Genomic DNA, 26,679 nt, shown 5'->3' on the forward strand with positions numbered 1-26,679 from the left:
GCAACGCGCCGGCGGCGCCATTGGTGTCTCCGGCGGAGGCGGCATTGGTGTCTCCCACGGCGGCGCCGGCATTGCAGCTTAATGCACCCGGGTGTGGGAAGAATACGCCGGCCGGCACCTCGGTAGCAAGCGGCCCCTCCGTCACTTGCACGCCCGCCGTTGGCGGTGCCTCGACATTAGCCGAGCTCGACGCCATCACGGTAACTAATTAAGCCTCTCGGCCGATGACTTCATCTCCTTGCCTTTGACTGGGCATCCCTGACGCCCTACATGTTTTCGCAGGGCGCCGCCGACGTTCCATGCACTCTCCTGCACTTCGTGGACGGCGAGTTGATCGATGTCGCCAAGGCCAGAATCGTTCAACCGGGCAACCGCCTGTTCCACGGTAATCCGATGCCACCCAACGTGTATAGGGTTCAACTGGTTCGGGTGCTGTGGGGCTGCGACGACTTGTTACCTCCGTTTCGACCCCCTGGGGCCGACAAAGATGATGTGATGACCCTCAGTGCCTGCTTAAGCTGGCCCCTGCTTTGGCCGAAGAGCCAGATTCGTTTGGAGGCGGGGGACACCACTCCGCAGACAACACCGCCAGTCGTGCCGGCACCAAGCCATGGCAAGACCGCCGCAACGCTACCGGACATGCCGGACATGCATATGGCACAGGATCCGGACATGCATATGGCACAGGATCCGGACGACGACGACGACGGTACATTTACCAACGTCGATAAGTACTTCAACGAACATGGGTACGGTGACGAATTCTTGGGGCCTCCTTCTCAAGAACCCAACCCTGCAAAAGACGATCGCGATCTAGCTGGTACCGCGGAGAAACCCAATTGCAACAGGCGTCATCTGGCGTTCAGTTCTCAGGAGACGCCTCTAGCTGCTGCCTTCACCGAGCCTCAGATAGCCGAGGTGCGAAATATTATCAGCCCCAACACACTTAAGAAGGCGGTCTCTGACCAGAACTCGATCCCATTACAGCAGAAGAAGAAGGGACGAAAAAGAAAGACTAACAAGGGTGTGAGCCAGCCGGCACCGAGTACGATCTGTGCTCAGGACGGGCCACCTTCACCTAAGGATATCTCGAGGAGGGTGCATGTGGCGGGTAGGCCGATGCTACCGACTAATCTGCTCAATGCTGCAACCGGTGCTATGCGGAGTCTGCATGACAGTGTTCTTTCTTTGGACAAGCGGTGTCTCTCCGAGAATGATGTGGCATACCCGATTTTCGTGGCCAAGGTGCCAGAGGGCAAGGGCTTTGTGGATAGCGCCATCGGGGGTATGATCGTCCTGCGGTTTGATGACATCTTCGCTATGTTTAACCTTCATCCGCTGCACTACACCTTCGTTTGGCTATTTTCGCAGAGTATGGAGATGCGGATCATTAGAGACAAGACCCCGGACATCGTGATAGTCGACCCCTTCTACATACGTGCCAAGATCTTGGGCAGCGCTGGGGACCGGCAAGTCGCGACTTCATACCTCGAAGGCGTCATTCTGGCAAACCCAGATAAGGATAACTTCCTCGTGCCTTACTTTCCCGAGTAAGTCATCCCCTCACCGCCCCGTAACATATGATTTCTTAGATTTCGATCGTTCTTTTTTTTCTAACATTCCGTGTTTTGTGCAGTGACACACATTGCACACTCATCCTCTTAAGCCCGAAATATTCCATGGCCACGTATTTCGACTCGGACAGTCAGTCGAAGAAATACTACACAAATATCAAGAAATTTCTTGATGATGTTCTCCCCGGCTACGCCAGATCCGGAGGCACCTTCAGCAGGCCAATTCGTAGGTACAGCAAGCACGTGTTCACCCACAATACGACGTTCCCCTACGCCAAGCAGCCGCCTGGCGGTCAGAAGGATGCCTACTACGCCCTCCATCACATGCGGGCGATCGTACGGGACCATAATCACCTTCTGCTACCAAATAATCTCAAAGATTAGGCCGCACGCTTGTCGGCAATCCAGGACGCGGACATCAGACAAGAATTCTTTCGCATCCAGTCGGAGTTTGCGGAAATCATCCATCAAGATGTCCTTCGTACCTCGGGGCAGTTCTACCTCAGATATCAACCGTCCAACAGTGAGATAGAAACAACGCTACAAATGCAGGCTGACAACGCCCCCGATTTCATGACCATCACGACAGACGGCGGCTTCATCCACGCTCCGGTCCCTGAGTCGAGTCGAAAGTAGTGATGCTATGTAGTTCTGAAATATCGATTAGCTCATGTTGTAATTAAACTTTAATGAACTTGTATGTCTCTTTGGTTTCGACAGTCGGTCAACTTATATGTAATCGATGCTATTTATTAGTAGGACCATGAATCATGCTATTAATGTGTTGCTTTTCTCTTCCGATCCTTTTGTTGCATACTTATATATTGCTTATGTATTGTCTGTGAATTGCTACTAACGTTTTGTTTGGCTAGTGCATAGAGATGCCGTCGTATGTCGTGTACAAGGGTAAGGTTCCCGGAGTCTACGATGACTGGGAGGAGTGTCGGAGACAGGTTCACCCTTTCAGCGGTAACAGTTACAAAGGGTACACCACTAGGGCGGAGGCGGAAGCTAGATACGCGCGGTATCTAGCGGGAGAGAGGAGGGAGCGGAGGAGGAACCGGATGAAGACTAGTTTCATCGCGATGATACTAATCGTGATGACCGCAGCTCTCTTCTATGTGATGGTAGTTTAGATGATCGATATCGACTTGTAATGTGAAGACAAACTCGCTACTCGCGGTCTCGAGACTTGTAATGTTCTAACTTTGTTCGGTCTTTTGAATTCGGAGACTAATATGATGAATTGTATTCGGAGACTAATCTTCTATTGTATTCCATAAATCTGCTGTTTATATGTTGTGATGTCTATATCCTGTGCAGTAATATATTTTGTAACCTGTGCAAATATCAGAAATGAAAAAAAAATTCCTAATATTCATACTAGTGGCGCACCACACTGCACTTTAGTGGCGCACTGCAATAAACACACTAGTGGCGCCTTACCCAGAAGTGCGCCATTAGTAACCCAGAGCACAAGGTAAATATGGCCCTCTGGGAGGCATAGTAATGGTGCACCGTTTGACATACTAATGGCGCACTCCTGGTGCGCCATTATTGTCTTGTATACTAATGACGCACCAGGGGTGCGCCATTAGTATTAGTTACTAGTGGCGTGATGATAATGGCGCACCTGTAGTGCGCCATTAATGGTCAAAACAGGTGTGCCACTAATTAGCCTTTTCTTAGTAGTGGAAATTCTAGTGCCAACTTGGTACAAAGTAAGAATTTTTCATCCCCACAAATTGAACAAGAACAATTATGCGGGCAAGTAAAAAGTTGGAGGAAAGAACAAAGCCCACTGTCTACCAACTTCAAGAATAAGAAGGAAACCTTTAGAAGGAAAGGAAGATGTCGTATCCGCGATATAGATGATCATTGAGCTTCAACATGCAAAGATCGCTTTGACATGCGTCAGCATGAGAATGAAGTCAAAACTGCTAATGTTGTTATTGGCGACATTGAGATGAAAGATGCAGGTATGATAAATTTCCTACTATTTTTTCAGTATGTCATTCTCCTGGTTGGTGGATTGACATGGTGCCAATATACATGTGTGTGTATGTGTCCTGATATCTCCATGTTTTATTCTTATCAAATCGCAAGAACTACACCTGTGTTGATGGGAAATGGGTCACATGCTTCTGCTCATAGTGTTTGTACGGTTGATCTGAACTTTACTTCCGGAAAGATCATGCAACTGAAGAACATGTAACGTGTCCCTTCAATAAATAAAAATCTCGTCAACGACCGTCGTTTGTGTTGAGATTGCTATAAATTGGTATTTGAGTCCAATAAGGTTGCGATGTCTAAGTGTGGACAATTTTTGAAAAGACTGTGAGTGCGAAGGCTTGTTCTGTCTATCTTTGTTTGACTTTTGCACCAAAGTTATTAAGAACTCCTATAAAGGACGATGGAGTACCTGCCTCTGAGAGCCTTCGTGGGCGGGATTTCCTTCAGTGTCATCCGCAGCGTGAGGGCCGCCCGTGGCTGGCTCGACGTCATCCAATCGACGCAGACGCCCTGCACCTGGCCGAGTCATTTTTAAAATACATGTTTAACATTTTTGCAAATGTTTGATTAATACTTTTTAAATACAGGGTCAACTTTTTTCACATAGATTACATATTTTTTGTATACATGGGAAATATTCTCTCTATAGCCCTCTAACATTTTTCAAACGCTTGGTTAATTTTTTTTCAAATGTTATATATATATGTATATATATATATATATATCTTTATAATATTCGGAAGTATAAGCAAAATTAAAAAATGAAAGCAAAAGGTGAAAAGGAAAACTTGGGTCTGGGCTGGCCCATCTCGTGCTCCTCTTCACGCGAGGCTTCCCTACATCTCCCTATAAGTGAGACACACGAGCTCCCTGCATTATTTCTCCGTGCCATCACTACGATACTTGGCAGCCGCCGCATTCTTGTTAGCTTCCTAACAAAACTTGGGTGATCTCTCTCCTATTCACAGGTTCTGCGTTCTACTTTCGGCCATTAATCTGCCACACCACCTGTTGAGCGGCGAGCCAACAATTATAATCCCAATTCAATGTAAATAACCTCCCTCATGTGTATGTTGTATTTTCCCTAGTTTTTTAACTGCTTATCCCATGCACTTTGATTTATCTAGGCCATGTGAAGATATTTAATTTCCCAAAAGAAATTGATGAACAGATCAACATAATGATGTAGGCACTTCAAGATGCATCAGATACCGATGCTAAAAGTTACTACCTCTGTATTGGTTATTGGTCCCCTTTGTAATTTGTGACAAATTTTGATCAAAGATTTAACTAACAAAATGTTAATGCATGTCAACAAAAATTATATCGTTGGGTTCGTATTTGAATAGTTTTCAATGATATATTTTTGTGACATATATGAACATTTTGTTAGTTAAATTTATGATCAAAATTTGACATAGAATATAATGGGGACCAATAAACCAGGACGGAGGTAGTATCTTCTAAACCCATTTATTAATAAATTAATTATTTTAGATGAGCTACCTTGGCTGATCGGTTCAGAAGAGAATTTCATAGTCTAAAGAAAATCCTAAGAAGCAAGATGAAATTATGCGAAGAATTGTAATCAGGGGACTTTAAGGCCACTGCCTAATTTTATAAACTGGTATATTCCACACTTCTTAGTTTTTAATGTTAATACAATATGTGATAGATGATATCATATTTCTATTCATTATTGTTGTTTTTGAGCGCTATACTTTTATCCTAAGAAGATGTACCACTTATTTATGTTCATACCAAATCGTCCTAATGAGTCGATGAATGAACCCAATGGCTAACTTTTCTGACTCTGCCCCTAGCCAGACACCATTCTACACGTGAAATTCATTCAACCTGGTGGCAAGGTTAAACCAAGGGGCTTAATAAGATACAATGGGTGGATCGTTCTGAAGTACTCCCTCCATCTCATAATGTAAAATTATTTTTACCGCAAAAATAAGGACGTCAATATTCACCACACGTGTGGCACAATGGACACCCAACCACACGACTCGCCCGTTCGTACCCAGGAGCCAGCCCACACAACCCTGTGTGGGCGAACATTAAAACTGCCCACACGTTCGGGCGCAGCTATGACGGTCCACACGACCCTGTGTGGCAACTGCTCACCCCAACCCCGTGAGCGCGAACGCGTGTGTAATTAACTATAGTTGCCATGTGTGATTAACTTTAGTTGCCATGTATCATTAAATATAGTTGCCATATGTAGGTAATTGAAGTTGCCACGTGTTGTCAAACCATAGTTGCCATGTATGGTCAACCATAGTTGCCGTGTGTGATTAACTAGTTGTCACATATGCACAAATGTAGTTGTCATCTATCGCCATGCCAGCGTCATGTGGACAAAGAGCAGTTTCACCCACACGTTCGGGCGAGCGTCATGTGTCAATTCGGTTGAGGAGCGCCCACACGTGTGGCACTAAATGATAACGCCCACACGGCGGGTACTTACGTGGCTCTCGACCCATATGGCAACTACTGTAATATTCGTGCAAATGAATCGAAAGGCATCGACTGCGTTTGGGCCATATTGATAAGTATCACACGTATGGGCGTTATCATTTAGAAAAAATAATAATTTACAATCATTTTTTTAAGTTATGTTAATTTGAAAAACAATCTTATGTGGGACACTGGCACATGAGGATCGAGGCCCGTGGCAGAAATGTGGTGATTCGGGTTTTCTGGGGAGTGCCGGTGATTCAATGTTTCAGGACACTGCTAGCGTTCAGTGCTGATTTCTGCGGCATTTTGTGGCCGTGTGTTGCTGATCAAGCATAGAGGGACGAGTGGATCCCTTTGGTAGCTTGGTAGTACACGATCTATCTGCTTTTCATCAGCAGCGGCATGTATGTTTTTAGCCCCTGTTCTGTAGTCTTTACCCATTCAGTTCAGTGATGTGAGCTATTCAGGTAAGCTTGGTTAGTTGGTAGTCATTTTCTAGTATTCAGTTTTTGTTTTGCCTACTTCCAGGTTACTTAATTATATTTTGTTTTCCCCGGCTTGAACTCTGCATTTTGCCAGTATCGAATCACAGCCTTTTTTGCAACCTGTGGCATAAATGCTGCCCTACCTTTTTCTATTTTTTGGCGCACGTGTTAGTGTGGATGCATGTGTTTTCCTACACAAACAAGATTGCGCGTGGGTGTTTTAGGAATTCATGTTTCATTCATTTGTTCATTGAGTTCTTCTCTAAATTCCATTGGTGTGGTCAGTCTGTAAATACCCACGTGTCCTTTTGCATTTGTATGTAACTATTTTTCATTTATATTTTTTTCTTTACCCCCTGTTATATACCATCTGCATCCAAGTCACCTGCTGATCTTTGGGATTCATCTGCTACAAATATATAGTTTATTTTTGAGTTCATTTTTAGTTACTACTTAATGCTTGCTAATAGTGGGGGCGGCAACATTGATGGACTTTTTTGTCGGTGGTGCTCTTTTGGGTACCGAGACGTGATCAAGGTGAAAACCCAAGGTCTGGCCTTTATTGGTTGTGCCTGGCAGTGACCTTGTTGAAGTCATTGTTTTGGAAACACGTTCTTTCTTCAAGGTGAAAACCTACGATCTTTGACCAGGGCAACGACAACGCTTGTGCTTTGTTTCCTTCTTGAAGGCATTGCTTTTGAAGAACCTTGTTTCTAGTCCGGGTGTTGTCTTTGGTGGTGGTTAGAGTGCTGCTACTGCGGGTGATTGATCACCATGGCAGGGTCGTTTTCTCCATTTCCTTTTTTATTTTCTTTTTTGGCCGTGTGCATCCTGGATGTTTTTATGCATCTTGTTGGTGCAGAGGCTGGGTGTAATTGGTATCTACTTGATATTAATATATTAAAAAATAAATGCTTGCTAATGGTGACATGGTGATTTTATATGTGTTTTTGTTAGTGTTTTTTTCCGAGCAGACTTTTGTAACCGATTTTTACTTGAGTATCATGTAACTTCACTGGACTTGTTTTTCAAATGGGTTGCTTTTTCAGCCTAACTTTGCATGCACACTTTTGTTAGATAAGTCGTGATGCACGATGTTCTGTTTTGGATTTAGCTTACTGTATAAAGTAGTACTCACTGTTTTGCCTGTCTTCAAAAGAAAGATTCTTCTTCTCTAGTGTCATGATTTGTGAGATAAATAATAGTTTTTCAGTGTCACTTTCTACAGTCTTTTTGATTTGTCAATAGCCTTTTGTTGTATGACTGAATACAGTTTTTAGGTTTGAGATTCAGAGCTACTTTGCGCATTTAGTTTTGAAGAACCATGTCTAGTAGATTTTTTTTCTTTTATTAGTGTTTAAGGTTTAGCTCTATTTGTCTAGATAATTTGCTTATTGTTCATACTTTTAAGTTTTTTCAGTCTTCTCTAATTAAGCTCTCAATCCTAGTTGCTTAGTTAAATCAGTTTGACAATACATCTTCAAAGGGATATGGAAGAACTTTGTCTGTATGATTCAAGTCAAGATCGGGCTGGATGTTCTACTCGGATTCCATAATAGGTCAGTGCTCAGTCCTCATTCATCTCAGTCATCATTCTTTAGTTAAATCAATTTCTCCTAGTTCTTCATTTTCTCATTCTTTTATTCAGTTTCTCTTTCTTAGTCTCTTAGTTCTTAGTTGTCAGTATTCAGTTTGTTTGCACACAATTTTTCAATCCTTCATTCTTTTATTTCTTTCTTTAGTATCTGTCTTCTTCAGTTTCCCTTCCTCAGTTTTTAGTATTTCCCTTTATCCGGTCAACATTCAGTTGCTCAGTTTTTGTGGTCAGACGGTTTCAATCTCTCTACATGTCTCACTTTACTACTTTACTCTTCAATTTTGTTCTTCATTTCCACTTGTGCAGTTACTTTATTATTTTCTCTCCTCATTCATTAGTCATTGTTGTTCAATTTTGGTTTCCTTTGTTCTTTGTTATCACCTTGTATGTTACACCATGTAGCTGTGATGATAGTGGAGATCATTTCTGTTGACAAACTAAGTGCGCAAACACTCTGCTACGACTCTACAAATGCCGGCGATGCGAAAGTAAAAAATGTTTGTTATGTGTTTGAACCGATGGACCTGTTCATACAGCCATTTAAACGTGCAGCATTTTGCTGAGGCCAAAATGCAGGCTGTCAGCAGTATTTCTTAGTTGTCTGTCAGTATTCGGTTTGTTTGCATAACAAATCAGAGGAGCCTCGTGTTTCTTCTTCAGTTACCATTCATCAGTGTTCAGTCATTTTCCCTATGTCTCCATTGCTTCTGTCTTTTTGAATTTTTTAGATTGCTTACCACATGTGTCATGTGTTATCTCCATTGCTTCTGCCTTGATACATATGAGATGAGGTTTGATCTATGTTCTTCAGTAACTTATTTATTTTTTGGGAAGAATGTTCTTCAGTTATTTAGTCCCAATCAAAACCGCGGGTCTAGGTCCAGAGCCCATGGATTTGGTGAGATCCCATGGGCTTCTCGTACTGGTTCGTTGCTGCGCCGGCCTTTCCTTTCCCTCCGATTCTGCTGCCGCCATTGGCCAGGTCTGCACTCTGCAGGCACCAGCACCGCGCGTGGACGGCAGCGGCACCTCAACCACCTTGCGGATACGAGGTACGCAAGCGCCTCCCTGATACTCCCCATGTCGTATCCCCCTTCTGCCGCCGGCCTCGGCTCCCTGACGTCTCCCGGCCGGCGGCGAAAGTCCTTGGCCGACGTATGTCTGATACGTCGATCGTTCAGTAGTTAATCCATGGCTAATGACGTCTCCACCTCGTACTAATGGGTCTGCGGTTGGTTGGCGAGTTTATAGTGCTCTATCTATTGTGCTGATCTTGAGATGAGAAAAAGGATCACTCAGAAATAGTAGAAAATAGAACAGTGACTCGTTCGGATATGCATGAAAGATCTCCTTTCTGTGCCTGCAATGACGATTCTTCCACCCATCAACGCCTGCCTACCTACCCCAAGGCGGCTAAGGTTCCAGCAATTAATAATTTATTTATAGCTTTATTTGATCAAGCCAATTATATATGGATGGTCATCATGACTATATCTGCACTCTCTGTCTTCAGTCTGACATTCACTTTCAGGGACCGAGTGAGCGAGCGGAGGAATGGAGGAAGCCATGGCGATTCTGCGCGATGCTTCGCCGTGGAGCCTGCTCGCCGGCGCGGCGGCCATGGCGACTCTGTGGTGGGCGGTCCGGATGCTTGAGTGGGTCTGGTGGGGCCCGAGGCGCGTCGAACGGGCCCTGAGGGCGCAGGGCCTCAGGGGCACCCAGTACCGGCTCCTGAGAGGCGACATCAAGGAGGAGCAGCGGCTCATGAGGGCGGCCCTCTCCAAGCCCGTGCCAATGGACCGGCCACACCACATAGTCCCGCGCGTCTCCCCTCTCCTCCACCGCGTCACGGAGGAGCACGGTATGTACCACTACAACTGCCGCCTGCATGATTTCTTCAGATCTCAAGTACAAGAACTGTCAACGGAGGTGGAAGAAGGAGCACACTTTTTTTTTCTGGCGACCAACGCCCCGGCGCCCAAACGCCTCCTTTATATTCAGCACACAGGCTACATCACGGCTGGGAGCTACACCCGGAACAAAGTGATTACATGGCTTTTTATACCCACAACGCCTACCAACTGCTTCCTGCGGCACTCACGGCCACTACGCACGCACTCAACGGCCAGCCACACCAGCCACTACCACATGACCCGGCCACTAACCCACTAGCTACATGCATGCAACTAGATAACGACCTTATCCATGCACTCAAGGACTTGGCAGCTCCACCAGACGCCCCGCTCGTCACAGCCGCGGGACTCGGCTGCCAACAGAACCATGCACGCCAAGATTAGTGCTAACAAGAACCATCTTTCGTAGTTGAGTGCTCCTTCTGATGTAGAAATGCCATTAGCTTTCACTCTTGTTTTATTTATTTTAACACTGTACAGTACTGACGCAGACGCTCAAACATATGCACATACACTTTTGTTTTTATTGTTCAATTTTTTTGCGATAGCTCACCGTGTTTCAGTGTCCTGTTCGGCTGTTCTTATATGTTGCTGAAAACGCAGGGAAGGTTTCATTGACATGGTTTGGGCCATACCCAAGAATCACAATCAGTGATCCTGAGCTGGTTCGACAAGTTCTGGCAAATAAATTTGGCCACTTCGATAAAACGAAGCTAGCCCGCCTTGCAAAGGTATTTATTGGTGGACTCGCAGTACTTGACGGTGAAGAATGGGCCAAACATAGGAGGATCATGAATCCAGCCTTTCATGCAGAAAAGCTAAAGGTAATAGTAGTATTTACTTCTGTCTCAAAAGAAAAGTAGGATTTACTTTGTTTCTTGTAAAAGGAGTATTTATTTTACTTGAAATGTATTGTACTAGTACTATTTGCTAAAAGAACTCGTATTTACACAGTGTGATTCGTATCCAGCAAATATATCTAAATCAGACTCCAGATCACAATATCTAATCTAGAATTGGATTGATATAAATTCGGTGTCAAATCTGGTAGATATAAATATAATATAATTTGTCAAGTTGCTCCCTATAAGGCTATAATCAGTAATTTTGTATCCAATGGAATTGTGAATTTGCTAGAAGCTACCACAGCTGGCTCTATATGTAACTGTATTTTCTATCAAAAAGTCCTTTGGAGAAGATAAAAAGTTATTATAATAACTAATTACTGTAAATTGTAATACTAAAGTTATAAATAGCATGGGTTATATCAACTGGTTGGAATTTCCTTTGTGATGGATATGTCAGACATCCGAGGCAAAATACTAGTAGTACGTTTACTCAATACATCACATGATCGTAGGAAATTTAACTAACAAGGCACAATTTCTCCCTGTATGATCAAACAAGCAAGATAAAAAAACCAAACCATTTCTCCCTGACCATTTACTTGGAATTGATTACAGCGGATGTTGCCAGCATTCTCTGCATCTTGCAGTGAACTAATTGACAGATGGGAGAATTCAGTCACCGTTTCCGTTGGAGCAATAGAGCTTGATGTTTGGTCGGAGTTCCAAAATTTATCAGGGGAAGTCATTTCAAGAGCTGCATTCGGTGTCACCAACGAAGAAGGCAGGCGCATTTTCCAACTTCAGGCCGAGCAAGCAGAGCGCCTTGTCCAATCTTTCCGGACTAATTACATCCCGGGCTTCTCGTATGATCCTCATTTCCCTTATTCTTTCATTCCCAACAAACAAATATCATATGTGGATTCCTGTGTGAAATTTCCGTATCCATTTCTGAAACTAATCAACGGATGTTTTCACTCTTCAGTCTGTTGCCGACAGAAAACAACAGGAGGATGAAGGCTATAAATACAGAGGTCAAAGCGATTCTAAGGGGGATAATAGAGAAGAGGCAGAAGTACATGAAGAATGGAGGAACTGACAAGGACGATCTGCTCGGCCTGCTGCTAGAGTCAAACATGGATTACAGTGATGCCGATGGCAAAACAAACAAGGGGATGACCGTGGAAGATGTCATTGATGAATGCAAGTTGTTCTACTTCGCGGGAATGGAGACTACAGCCGTACTGCTCTCATGGACGGTGGTGTTACTAAGCATGCATCCGGAGTGGCAGGATCGTGCCAGGGAGGAGGTTCTGCAAGTATTTGGGAAGAACAAACCAGATTTAAATGGTCTTAGCCGCCTAAAAGTTGTGAGTACTTGCTAGCTTGTCAGTAACATGAGTCAGGCACTTAGATAATTGCAAGGTTCATAGCTTTTGATTCTGACATTTTTCTGCTAATTGTTTATGACAGGTTATGATGGTGTTCAACGAGGTCCTGCGTCTGTACCCACCGGTGATGCTCATTAACCGCCGGACATACAAGAAGATAGAGCTCGGAGGCGTCACATACCCGCCGAACGTGATGCTCGCGCTGCAACTCATGTTCATCCACCGTGACCCTGCCATCTGGGGGGATGACGCCGGCGAGTTCAATCCGGGGAGATTTGCCGAGGGGGTCTCCAAGGCAAGCAGGGACCCGGGGGCCTTCTTCGCCTTCAGCTCAGGGCCGAGGAACTGCATTGGTCAGAACTTCGCGCTGCTTGAGGCCAAGGTGGCCGTCAGCATGATCCTGCAGCGGTTCTCTTTTGAGCTGTCGCCGACGTACGTGCACGCACCCTATGCCGTCCTTACACTGCACCCGCAGCACGGTGTTCCGGTCAGGCTGCACCGGCTCTGAATCGGTGATCAAAATGTATCTAGACCCGTCATTTTAATGTCAAAGAAAGTACTCCTCTGTAAAGAAATATAAGAGCGTTTAGATCACTAAACTTTAGTGATCTAAACGCTCTTATATTTCTTTAACGGAGGGAGCGCCACATTGTCTGCACGCAGCTGTCAGGATAGTGTTTTAAGACAGTCCTTTATTCCCCTGGTTTTTAGGACACCTAGTTGAATCCTGAATCACAGCATCAATGCGTATATACTTTACTTCAGTTCAAAGTATCAAACTTTTAGCTGGGTACAACTTGAAAAATTATTGCGTGCTCGATGCTCCTCACTGCCCAGAGAATGTGTAGCATCGGCAGAGCTTCTTTGGCTTAATTTGAGCATAGTGTATTGTGCTGAAGAATTTTTGCTAGAGCCATCTTAGCTTCAAGCCATGCAAAGTTCTGACCTATGCATGTGCGAGGACCCATTCCAGATGGAAAGAAGGCGGCCTGCTCCTTTGATGCGTTGGAGATGCCCTTCGAAAACATTTCCGGGTTGAATTCGCTCGCATCATTCCACCAAATGCTGGGATCATGGTGAATGAAGATCGTGGGCACTAGAAGGTGCGCTCCTTCCGGATAAGTGATGCCCTCAAGCTTTACTTCCTTGTATGTTCTCCTGGTAAGTATCTTTTTTTTCTTTTGGAATGATTTGAAGATGGCTCACCACACTTGGCGCGTATGTTGTCAGGTTGATGCAACCTAAGAACCTCATATAAAATCATTGTTACCTGCAAAACAGGTACAAAAACCTCAACATTAGGACAACACTCATTAAAGATGTAAAACATCAAGTTTCATCTTCTTCACCAACCCAAATCACTGTTTATGTTTTTTTTTGGAAACAAAGATGAGCACGTAATGATCAACACATTTCATGCATAAAAATGTGTACATGGTCTCAAAAGAGCTAAAGAAGTGCAGTGCAGTGCCTCAACTAAGTGCAGTGCAGTGCCCCAAGATGCAAATAATATGATTTCTACAACATAAAAAAGTTGACCTCAGGTTATTGTTACAATCATATACTCCCTCCGTTCCAGAATATAAGGTGCATCAATTTTCATGAAAGTCAAACATATGTACGGTTGACCAGGACTACAGAATAAAATATAAACAACATCCACAATACAAAATAAAAATATATGAAAATACTTTTGACACTTTTAAATATCAACATCCACAATTTTCGTGTAATCCAAACAAAAAATGTTTCATACCATTAAAAGAATGTACTTTACATTTAAAAAAATGTTCACACATTTAAAATTTATGTTTGTGAGATTTTAGAATTATACAATGCAACACATGGTCTCATAGTTTTTTTTTAAATCATATCATTCAAAAAATGTGTCAACGCATATTTTAAAATGTTTAAAACGTACTCAAAAAATATATTCAGAACACGTATCTGAAAAAGAAAATCATGTATTTGAAAAATATTAAATGTATATAAAAATGATGTATACAGAAAATGTACAATGTGTATGCAAAATTTGACTTGTGTTAAAAAAATTAGAAACAAAGTAAGAAACAAAAAAACAAAGAAACCAAAGAAAAGAAAAGGAAAACCTAACAAAACCAGCGAAAATAAAAGGAACGCCAAATAAAACTGATGTAAAACAGTGAAAACCCTCATTAAAAACCACAAAAAATCTAGTGCATAGCTACAGCGGAGCCAGAACTTTTGTGAAGCCCGGGCAAACTTAAGCCTGAATGTCTAACATGCAGATAAAAAATTCCGTACCGGGTAGACAATATATACTATGCATCAAACTTGCAAAGCACAAATCTACATTAATATTGAAGTGAAAATACGAACATAACAGTCATACAAATGTAATATTTAAGTGAACTAATATATCAATATTCCATTTCAGAGAGCAAATGAAGTTGTGACTTGACAACAAAAGACACGGAATCAAACCGAAGCATAGAGCCAATCAGCCAAACTAGCCATCTTGCCAACTAAAGTCTAGCCGTCTAAATCACCATGACACCATCAATATATCCTAGAAGACACTGCAGGATAAGAAAATGGATTTGTTATTCACAAAAATTCAGTGTTGTGATCTGTTTATTTATTCAAAACAGAGAGCTTGTAACAATAGAAAAGGTTAGATGGAACGTACCAATAGTGTGCTAAAGAAAATCACGAGGCAAATGTCCTTTTCGAGACTTCATTTCTGTAGTTTCCAACAGCTAACAAATAGATTTTCTCTTTGGACTTTGGTCATAATCATCCCCAATCAAAAGTTCCTAAATAAGCCCTAAGTACATCAATCTCATTATCTCAACCCAAATCAGTGGATTCTTCCCTCGAGAGAGCGGATGGTGGGATATGCAGCGATCCAGGGGAGGTAAAACATGAAATAATTAGCTTCTATCAGGCGTTGTACCAATCGCAAGGCTATTCCCCGATGGAAGAACTTCTAGAATGTGTGCAACCTCGTGTCTCCGAGGCCATGAACGAGTTCATTGAGAAGGACTATGTGGCTGAAGATGTCAGGAAGGCACTCTTTGATATGGCGCCGTCAAAGGCTCCGGGCGTTGACGGCTTTACAGCGGGTTTCTACCAACGACACTGAGATGTGGTTGGGGAGGATGTAACCATGGCAGTGCTGGGTTTCCTCAATGGTGGTGAGCTACCCCTCGGACTGGACGATACAGCTATTACGTTGATACCCAAAGTCCGTCACCCTCAGAAAAATTTCACAGTACAGGCCCATTGCGCTTTGTCCGGTGCTCTACAAGATTGCTGTTAAAGCTGTAGCAAACAGGGCCCGGACTATTCTTGATGAAGTTATTGGAGAAGAACAAAGTGCATTTGTCCCGGGTCGTCTGATTACGGATAATGTGCTGGTGGCTTACGAGACTATCCATGCTATCAAGAGAAGGAAAAGGGGCAACAATCCATGTTGTGCAATCAAGCTTGATATTCAAACATATTTTTTTGGTGTCAACTTTTTTTCATACACATTCTATATTTTTTGTATAAATGAGGAACATTTTTTATACACACATTTGACAATTTTTAAATACATGCTTAACACTTTTTAAAACATATTTTTTATGTCAACTTTTTTGCATATATATTGTACATTTTTTGTATACATCAGGAACATGCCTACTTTTTTTGCAAAAACAGTTAGCCCACAGCGAGTCAATTAGCTTCAGTCGGCCCACAGTGGGCCGACAGGATGCAATTAGCCCACAGTGGGCCGACAGGGGCCAGTCGGCCAGCTGTAGGCCGACTGGAATCCAATCGGCCTGCTGTGGGCCGACTAGGCCCAGTCGGCCTGCAGCGGGCCGACGGTGTATTATTTTTGAAATTTTTTTATCCAGCGTAATATTTATGAAAATTAATAAAAAATGTATTACTTAAAAAAATAGCGTCAAGTTACATATAAAGTTTATTAGATTCGGAGCTACGGCCTAGAAGATATGAGCAAAACAAGTTAAACATGGCATTGATACAAAATGCATTCAAACATCAAGCAAACACCTCAAAACAAGGATGCAACAAGGTAATATTAAACTACATGCAATTCTAAGAAAGTTTCATATAGAGCATGCTCAAAACGGAGCAACGTTGCAACACATACACTCCAAACAAGATATAACAACAATCTGTCTAAAACAGCAACTAGGCATCTAGCAAGCATCAAAACAACATGCTACAGCACCTCAATATGAAAACAAAAGGCATGGACGTGAAGTACAGGTAAAGCACAACAAAACATGAACACTGAGCTATCTCCAGAAAACATTATAACATGCTCAAAAGGACATGGCAAGATTGCAAATAATAACAGTTTCACAGACTTAGCAGAAATCACTGTGCATGGCAGAAATTACATCAGGTTGCAAAGTTTAGAGCTATCAAACAACATGCTACACGAACATATCATAGCAAACAAAGGCATGGAATGAATCTACTAATTGTATAGAACAAAAGTTCCTTACTGATCACGAGCCAAACAGGTACAGAAGATATGATGGCACCCATGTAAACATTGCAAGTTTCATAAACAGATTCAGACTTGGCAGAAAAACTGAGCATGTCATAAACAGAATTATGAAGGCATCTTTGCGAGCTCAAATCACTCATCACAAAGCATTTCATGGCATGTAAAGGCATTCAACAGTAAGATGGCATAATTATGAAGCTAAGCATGGCAAGAGCAAGTCCATAGGGCACATAGAACACATGGCAAAACTGAACTTAATGTTAACAGGCTGACAGCAACATTATTTAACAACTTGAGAGCAAGTTTGCAACAAGCTAAAGCAGGCTATAAATGCAACCAATGGCATGGATGGATACATCATAACATGCATAACAAAACACCCTTAGTCAACATCTCCAGATTATGCATAGAACTCATGATGGCAGCAGGTTTACATGGCATCACAATGTTACAGCTACAGACTTGGCAGAAATGACTAAGTCACAGAAATCAACAACATCACGGAGGCTACTTTGCATGCTAGTGCTAGTCACCACATAGATCACAAAAATACAAGACAAGCACCCCTATAAAGACGGCATTATGTAGTTCAAAACACATGTAGAGCTCATGCTCATAGGGTGCACACACAAAATGCAATGAAAAAGACAAATCACCAAGTTATGTTAGCAGACAGCAGTTAACATCATATAGCACTCTTGCAACGATGATTAGGGCATCAATATGGACTCAAACAAGCATTGCACAGTGGAATGAAATGAAGAGCATCTCACAGTGAACATTTATATATATTATATGCATGAAACGGAGCATCACACATGAAGTTATGGCATGATGAACATGGGAACATAATGCAACAATTTAAGGACTTTGAGGAAAAAAACAACCTCGCGGGGTCAACGCGGATCGGGCGAAGCGGGACGGCGAGATCTGGGGAGGCGGAGGCGTTTGGATGATATCCCGGTGGATCTCGTCCCGATCCACCGGATCCGAGCTCCGGCGAAGCTCCGGCGACGGGGAGGTGCGGGGACGACCAGATCCGGTCCGGCCCGACCGGATCCGTGGCGAGGGCGGCGGTGGCGCGTGCTCCGCCGAGCAGCAGCGCCGGCGGAGGCGGAGGAGGTCTGCGGCGGCGACGGCGAAGGGGCGGCCGGCGGCGGAGGGTGGCGCGCGGCGAAGGGGCGGCACCAGACGACGGCGGGGAGGCGGGCCGCGGCAGAGGCGGGCGATCGGCGGCGGAGCAAAGGGCGGCGCACGCGGGGCAGCGCCCGCGGGTGGCGGCGGCGGCAGATCGGGCCCGCCGTGGCCCGGGGCGGGCCGGAGATGGGCTTCGTGGGCCCGGCGGCGGAGGAGAGAGAGAGGGTCGGCGGCCGCTGATGTGTCGCCTCCTGGTTGGGAGCGGGAGGCGGCAGAGCTTAGGTGGCGGCGCGCGATTGGCCGAGGTGAGGTGGCCGGAGAGGGCGGACATGTCCAGCGCGGCGGAGACGCGTCCGGCGGCGCGGAGGAAGAGGAGGCTAGGGTTCATCCGCGAAAAATGGAGGGTGATGACCTATTTATAGGTAGAGGGAGCTAGGAGAGTCCAAATGAGGTGTGGTTTTCGGCCACGCGATCGTGATCGAACGGCGGAGAGCATGGAGGGGGTTTAGATGGGCTAGGTGGGCTGTGTGAAGAGGTACTGGGCTGCAAAGAGAAGCGGGTTTCGGGCTACGCGGTTAACCGTTGGGGCATCAAACGACCTCCAAATGGAACGAAATTTGACGGGCGGTCTACCGGTGATATACCAAGGCCACTCGGCAAATCTCGACCCATTCCGAGAACATTTTTCTCCCGCTCACGAAACAAGGTCTGAGAGGGGCGACGGGCGCGTGTGGGAGTGTCGGATCGCGAAACGGACAACGGGGAAAAGGACCGGATGCAAGTTTTGAAAACATGAGGATGCAATGCAGATGATGACATGGCAAAATGCAACACGCAAGCAAATGACAAGGCAACAACGACGAATAACTGGAAGACACCCGGCGCATCGGATCCGGGGCGTTACATCCATACAGTGATGAGCATGGTTACTTCTGTTCCGTTCTCGGTTTTGTTTAATGGAGAGAAATTAGAGAGCTTCTCACCATCCAGAGGTATCAGGCAGGGAGATTCTATTTCCCCTTACTTATTCTTGATTGCAGCGGAGGGCCTTTCGTGCCTTTTAAAACACAGTTCTCAGTCATTAGTGCTCGGTGGCATAAAGGTGGCACCCACAGCTCCGGTAGTGAATCACCTTTTGTTTGCAGATGACAGCCTGCTGCTTTTCAAGTCTAGTGTCCAGGGGGCAAATGAGGTATCAAACCTACTTGATGCATACTGCTTGGCTTCAGGTCAAAGGGTAAACTATGATAAATCATCCATCTTCTTCAGTAAGGGGTGCCCGGAGACCCTTAGAGTGGAGATAAAGAATATACTGAATGTGCAGAATGAATCTTTGAGTGAAAAGTATTTGGGTCTGCCGACTGATGTTGGACAGTCAAAAAATGGCACTTTCAATTTTTTACGAGACAGAGTGTGGGAAAGGATAAAGGGATGGATGGAGAAACTTTTATCTGTTGCCGGAAAGGAGGTTCTAATAAAATCTGTGGCTCAAGCTATACCAGTTTTTTCGATGCCATGCTTCAGACTACCTCGAGGCCTTTGTGAAAGTATTACTTCACTTATCCGTCAATTTTGGTGGGGGAGTAAGAGAGGCAAGAGGAAACCATGTTGGGTATCTTGGGATTTGGTGACTCGACCGAAAAGTTTGGGAGGAATTGGTTTTGGGGACATAGAGATCTTCAACCTGGCACTTTTGTCCGGGCAAGTATGGAGATTACTGAATGACCCCTCCTCTCTTAGTGCACAAATTCTTAAAGCAGCATATTTTCCACAATGCTCTGTTCTAGAAGCTCAACTAGGCCCACATCCTTCTCAGATTTGGCGTTCTATACTAGATGGGAGGGATATTATCACCCAAGGAGCGATCAGACGAGTTGGAGACGGTACGTCCACGCACATATGGAAACATAATTGGATTCCACGGAACGGACTGATGAGGCTGATTGCATCTTTAATTGATGAACCACTGCAGCTGGTTTCAGAGTTGATCGATCACACCAGGCACTACTAGGAAAAGGGCTACTAATGGCGCACCTAATTTGGCCATTAATGGCGCATTAGTGGTGCGTCATTAGTAGCACGCCATTAGTATATTTTACTAATGGCGCACCACTGGTGCGCCATTAGTATCTGGTATACTAATGGCGCACCCCGGATGCGCCATTAGTATATACAACAGTGCGCCATTAGTATGCCTCCCAGGGGGCCATCTATACCCAGGTGCTTTGGCATACTAATGGCGCACAACAATGGGATGCGCCATTAGTAACTTCGGCATACTAATGGCGCACTGTCCAGTGATGCGCCATTAGTATCCTCTGGCATACTAATGGCGCACTATGATGTGATGCGCCATTAGTATGAATATTAGGTTTTTTATTTTTTAATTTTCTGTTTTTTGCACAGGTTACAAAATGTATAATTGGACAAAATATAGACAGCACACATCAACAACAGATTCATCGAATACAATAGAAGATTAGTCTCTGAATACAATTCATCATTTTAGTCTCCGAATACAATTCATCATATTAGTCTCCGAAATCAAAAGACCGAACAAAGATAGAACATTACAAGTCTCGAGACCGCGAGTAGCGAGTTTGTCGAAATTAATACTAATCCTAACAAGTCCTACTAATCATCATCATACAACTTCTACTCGTTATTAATAACAAGTCATACGATCATCATCCTGATAGTCATCGAACCAACCCTACTTAATTGTTCTTAGCACATGATCATCAGTATTAGGCAGGACCTAAAATACCCTATTTAAGGTAAAATAGCATAAAACAATATAGACCCTGACTCTCCATTATGGAGAATGGAGATCATCCTGTCTCCAATTCTTGCGCGGCGCTTCCTTTTGCTTCCAAGAACCTCCTTACGACTGTCCATACATTTTCCATTCTCTGATTAGCATGTCTCCACTTCTTATAGAAATCCGGTATGGACAGTTGAGATTTGTAGGATGACCTGGATATAAGTTCAAAACTTGAAGGCTGCCATTCTGATACATCAAATGAGGCACACAATCCTCTGGGATTCTCTGTTGAAAAACATAGTAATAACTTCATAGTTAGCAATGATGTACTAGTTTTAGAAGTATGCAAAAGATGCACGGATGTCGTAATAGTAAGAAATCTTACCAGGGTATCTCCATGGTAGTTACCGTAGTTCAACACGTGCACTAGTGGCACGTATTGACCATAATGTTGAGGAGTTTGATTGTAGATATTGTAATTCTCAAGATCAGTACAAAATCCGACCAGATGATTTTTCTCCTGATAAGTTAACTCGGAGCCATCGGTGTAGTGGGTTTTGTCTACCATTTTCCGCACATTTTTTGAACAATCAAAATAAGCTGTCAATGGAAATAAGTTGTCAACTATTTTGAAATAAACAATATAGATTAGTTAATAATTAACTATGTTTGAGAAACTCACATAGCGGTAGAACTAGAGGCGTATCAACAAGGACCCAAATGTCCATATTGTCTTGGTCGATGCCAGGATCACCAAGATCCATGGTGACAAGCATACCCTCATCAAAACCATACATCTTGCAAAATGCTTCCCAATTTTTGCAACCAAAATGGGTTACGCTCTCAGCATTATACAGATTTACTTCAAAATCCACATCATGATGTGTCCTTAGGTGAATTTTCTTCGTTTCAAAATTTTCATGATCTTCAAAATCCATCCTCTCCAAGACATAGCGTCTTGCATGGCATGGGATAAACTATACTCGAATTGTAAAAGATGAAATTACACGTTGGAATAGTTGAAGTCATGCTTAATTATGAAAAAAACACTTGTCGTCGTTGCATACCGTTTCAACTTCGAAGGTCTCCTCGAGCTTAATGCTGAAGCGCCGATCATCGTCCAGGTGAGGCCTGTCGCACAGACCTCGACCGTCGTGGCACCAGTCGCACTCCCCCGAGAGACTTTCGTCGTCCGATGACGACATTTCCTATGTTCATAATTCAAAACTACATCATCTCTGTTGGGTCCAATAAGATAATCCACAGTGTGGTGAAAACACGCCCATCCAAATAGAATATGTGGTATGGGCTTTTTTAGTAGGTCATCCTAACAGATTAGGGTTTATCGATGACGAGCAACTGACATTAGTAATAACTATGAGTAGATATCACACTTATATATGAATAACACAAGAGGCAGCTGATCCTACTTAATTAACTACTAAGATACCCCGGCCCATGCATTAGTCACAAGTACCCCATATGTCCTATTTTTAGCAAAGTCATGCTAAAATTCACGGAAAATTTCAGCATGACCTTTGCTGAAAATAGGACATATGGAGTACCCGAATTTGCCGGAACGGAAGTTAATCGACATTCCGGCAAACTCAAGGGCCTCTCGGGTGGACAAGGCAAAAAAGGCCTCCATCACAACATGGAAAATACACCAAGCAGTATCATCTCCAAGCAGTATCATTCCGGCAAACTGAAGCATACTAAATGAAGACAAGCTCTTGGATGCTACACCTTAGTTTTAGAATAGACAAACAAACACGTTCTAACTTAATTAACAGAAGTTATTTTGATGGTATATAAGAATATTTATGGAACAAACAACATGAAGATAGCTGCAATCTTAAACAAAAATCAAAGCACACTTGTCTGTAAAAAGCTAACAAACTATGTGATGCTTCCAGCTAATATGTTCAGAGAACAGGAGCATGAGAAAAAATAGCAGAAACTATATGATTTAACTGGTTTCAAAACATGAAGTCCTAAAAGCTCTTGTTTTTGACTTTGCATCCACTGATAAAGAAGAATCAGAGTAGTGAGCAAGACTGTAAATGTTCTGAAAATTAAAAGAAAAGAGAGATTGCATGTTCATCTTAGCTGCAGTCCTGATCGTGAGAAGTACATCCTATACGTTTTACCAAGGGAACAGTAGGGATAACAGAAAGTCACTGTTGTCACTGTCCTAGTGAAGAATTTTGTGCTATCTACCTTCTTGGTTTACCCCCTAGTGCTTCGATACATATGCAATTACACAACTGAACAGTAGTATGCTGGTTTTACTTACATGAACAGTAGCTTAGTCAAATCATCAAATCGGACGGTGATCTGATCTTTGTATTTTGTGACTGCTAGTGGACACGTGGAGCTACTGGTGCTACTACACATATAGGCTATGGAGATGATTAAAGGCAGCACTATAAAATGACACCCTATAACCTACTATCTGATGTAAATAAATGATCACATGCCCGCAGCACCATCCACTTGTAGGGATAAAAGAAGCGGCCACTTGAGCCGACAACAACATCTAGGGGGCTTGAACGCCACCCTAATGCGCACACTACCCCTACACCATTATTCAAACACTCCATCTGCTCTTGCTAGCTCTCTGATGATGCAGCTTTCAGTACAAGATTGCCCATGTCCTCCCTGTCATGCCAAGATACAGTTTCCCAAACATGTATGGGACCTATCATTGCGTCCATGCGTACAAGTTCCCTCCATCTGCACTGCACAATGCAAATGAAAGGCCAAAACGTTGACGATGACGCGAACTGTATACACGCATTAGGATTAAATTCTGCTAAGCTTAGACCGTAAGTTCTTGTGACTGCAACCTTTGCAAAAGCGTGGGAGCTAGATCGCTTCACAAGTTTTGCAGTGTCCAATGCAACAGTTTCTTCGTTAAAAATCAAGGTTAAAAGGAGCTTTCAGGATAAGGACAGCTTTGTCGGGTGGACCAGTATCACAAATAGTCTACTGAAACTATTACAGTTGCGTAAAATGATCAATCAGATTTGCTTGCAATAGTACTAGCATGTAGTAGTAGAAGAATGTTCAGTCCATTTGGACTAGCCTCAGCTAGCTTTAATGATTGCAATTTTTTGTTGATAGCTTCAACTAACTTTAGTAAGCCTCAAGTTAACATTAAAGTTGCAGGTAGACTAGAATTTTCAGGTGCGAAAAAATTCCCAGTTATTAATGATTAGTTCTCTAATCTTTATTCTTACACATACACGACTTTGCTTTTTTTTCAGGTGCGAAAAAGTGCAAGGCCCCATGTTTCCAAGCTAGAGCAGTGAGCGAAGGAAGGAACAAGAAGAGCAACCACTTTGGGACTGGGAGGCAGGCAATGGTGGAGGGAGAGGAAGGAGGAGGCCGGAGGGGAGGGAGAGGTGGGGCAGTACCTGAGGAGGCGGAGGAGGCCGGAGGGGACAAGGAGGAGGTCGGAGCGGCGCGGCGGTGGCGCGGACGAGGAGGAGGGCGAGGACGAGGACGACGGGGCGGCGTCGAGGCGTCGGGGTGTCGGGGCGGAGACGAGGACGACGGGGCGGAGAGGGGAAGGGGCAGCGGCGTCGGGGCGTCGGGGCGGAGACGAGGACGACGGGGCGGCGTCGAGGCGGCGGGGCAGCAGCGTCGGGAGAGGAGAGGGGAAGGGGATCGAGGGCGAGGGCGAGGGAGAGAGAGGGGATAGGCGAGGGCGAGGGCACAATACTAATGGCGCACCACCACTCGGTGCGCCATAAGTACATCCATACTAATGGCGCACCTCACCCTGGTGCGCCATTAGTATTTTTTTTTATTTCTGCTCGAGCCAACAGGTTATCTTCCACCTTACCTGATCCACACCAAGTCCCCTCTACTAGCTCGACTGGTCAGCAGCCAGTTCTCACACCAGGAGGTCCTGGGTTCGATTCCCAGGCTCCACAATTTTTTTATAAGACAGTAATAATTTTTTATAAGACAGTAATAATTTTTTATAAGACAGTAATAATTTTTTTGATTAGTTTCAACTACTAATGGCGCACTCTGTCTGGATGCGCCATTAGTATGTTTGGACAGGCGCACTAGTTAAAAAAAAATTTGATACTAATGGCGCACCCTGAGCCAGGTGCGCCATTAGTAGTTAGTTACAAAAAATTTAGGATACTAATGGCGCACTCTGGGCCAGGTGCGCCATTAGTAGTTTCAACTCTAATGGCGTATCAGAAGGTGGTGCGCCATTAGTATATACTAATGGCGCACCACTTGTCTGGTGCGCCATTAGTGTCAATCCCATCTATAGCCCTTTTTCTAGTAGTGAGGGCTGAGTGGCGGGAGGACCTGGTCAGACAAGTTTTCATACCTCTTGATGCCGAGGCTACTTTACAGATCCCGTTATGTACGTGGCAGGTTGAAAATTTTTGGGCATGGAATGATGATCCAAAGGGACGCTTCTCTGTACGGTCAGCTTATAAAATGATTGTCAGAATCAAGATCGGGCGCGAGGCATGGCTGGAGGACAGGGAGGATCCTTCTAACTCCGAAGCTGAGATGAGGGGATGGAACTCGCTCTAGAAGATGACAGTGCCACCGAAGCTGCGATTTTTCACTTGGCGATTGGCGCAACACTCGCTCCCCACGGGCGATGTTCTACGCCATGGTCACATGGCTACTTCGAGTGTTTGCCCACTCTATGGAGGGCAGGACAGCTGGCGCCATTCCTTGCGGATTGTAATGCGTCTCGATGCGTGTGGGCATTGTCAAAGGCCGAGTTGGTCGAGCACATGTTGGCAACATCGGAACCAGATGCAAGGCTATGGCTTTTTGCTATGAGCGAGTCACTTCCAACGGAGCAATTTACGTTGATGATCGTCACCTTGTGGGCTATCTGGAGTGCACGACGGAAAGCCATACATGAAGATATCTTCCAGACCCCATTTGCCACTGACAACTTCATCAAATCCTACTTGTCAGACATAGAATTCTTGAAGAAGAAGGAGAAAACACAGCTGAGAGCGGTACCGCGACCGAGGACGTGGGTGCCGCCACCCACAGACCACTTCAAGTTTAATGTGGACGCTGATGTGTCCCGCTCGGGCATCTTTGGCGCAGTTGGAGTGGTTTGCAGGGATGAAAGGGGTTTGTTCATGGGAGCTTCGGCCCTCGTTTTCAGGGGACTCCGTGATCCCCAGGTGCTAGAAGCACTAGCTGTACGGGAGGCATTAGCACTTTCAGAAGATCTCTACCTCAACCAAATATTGGTGGCCTCGGATTGTAAGGTGGTGATTGATGCGATCAGGAAAGGAAGCTCGGCAAACTTTGGTGCCATTGTTCAAGAGATCAAGACTAGGCACATTGTTTTTCATTCTCATTCATCCGCCCTGGGCGACTCGGGGGCCTCCAACCCTAGGCACCGCCGCCGCCCTAGCCTTCTCCCCTCCTCGCGCCGCCGCCGGGTGACGCCGCCCGGTGAAACCCGCGTGGCAGACGGCGGCGGCGGGGGGACTCCCTCTCCCGACTCCCCTTCCTCCGCGGGCGGCGGATCTAGGCGGCAGGCGGCGGTGTCCATGCGGCGCTCGCGGTGGCGTGAGGTGGCAGGCCTCGGCGAGCGGTGGCGGGGCGCGGGGCACGCGGCGGCGAGCCTCGGCAGGCGGTGGCGGCTGCGCGCGGGGCTGACTCCGGGGCGGCGGCGCGGGCATGGATTCATCGGATCTGATCCTGTGGGCGCGGCCTCGGCCTCCCCTGCTCGGCCGGCGGGTCTCGGTGGGGGGGGGGGGGCTTCTCCCTGCTGAGATCTGGCTTGCGGGATCTTCCAGATCCCGGCAAGGATGGCGGCGACCCGTGCACGAGAGATGGAGGTCTTCGATCAGATCTGGGTGAAAACCTGCTATTGGCTATTGCCAAGGCCGGCGATGGCGACGCTGGCTGCGTCGTTCCCTTCCTGAAGGCATCGTCGTGGAGAAGTTCAAGGCCACTCTCTGCTACCTCCG

General features: G+C 44.9%; 1 protein-coding gene across 1 annotated transcript; it reads left to right on the forward strand.

Moving 5' to 3' along the window:
• The first annotated feature begins 9,461 nt into the window (after window positions 1-9,461).
• On the forward strand, window positions 9,462-12,878 carry LOC123050315 (cytochrome P450 72A14). Its single transcript, XM_044473129.1, has 5 exons — window positions 9,462-9,999; window positions 10,655-10,875; window positions 11,515-11,762; window positions 11,882-12,266; window positions 12,370-12,878. Exons 1-5 carry the CDS (start codon window positions 9,693-9,695, stop codon window positions 12,793-12,795), a joined length of 1,587 nt encoding a protein of 528 aa, XP_044329064.1. The 5' UTR covers window positions 9,462-9,692; the 3' UTR covers window positions 12,796-12,878.
• The last annotated feature ends 13,801 nt before the right edge of the window (window positions 12,879-26,679 follow it).

The sequence above is a fragment of the Triticum aestivum genome, chromosome 2D (assembly GCF_018294505.1).
Source record: "Triticum aestivum cultivar Chinese Spring chromosome 2D, IWGSC CS RefSeq v2.1, whole genome shotgun sequence".
NCBI classification, from domain to species: domain Eukaryota; kingdom Viridiplantae; phylum Streptophyta; class Magnoliopsida; order Poales; family Poaceae; genus Triticum; species Triticum aestivum.

What these genes read in the sequence shown, in the direction of transcription:
- LOC123050315 (XM_044473129.1), top strand. Translation starts at nt 9,693, where the DNA reads ATGGAGGAAGCCATGGCGATTCTGCGCGATGCTTCGCCGTGGAGCCTG. An exon ending in CCGCGTCACGGAGGAGCACG is followed by an intron (nt 10,000 to 10,654) that starts GTATGTACCACT and finishes CTGAAAACGCAG; the next exon opens with GGAAGGTTTCATTGACATGG. An exon ending in TTCATGCAGAAAAGCTAAAG is followed by an intron (nt 10,876 to 11,514) that starts GTAATAGTAGTA and finishes AATTGATTACAG; the next exon opens with CGGATGTTGCCAGCATTCTC.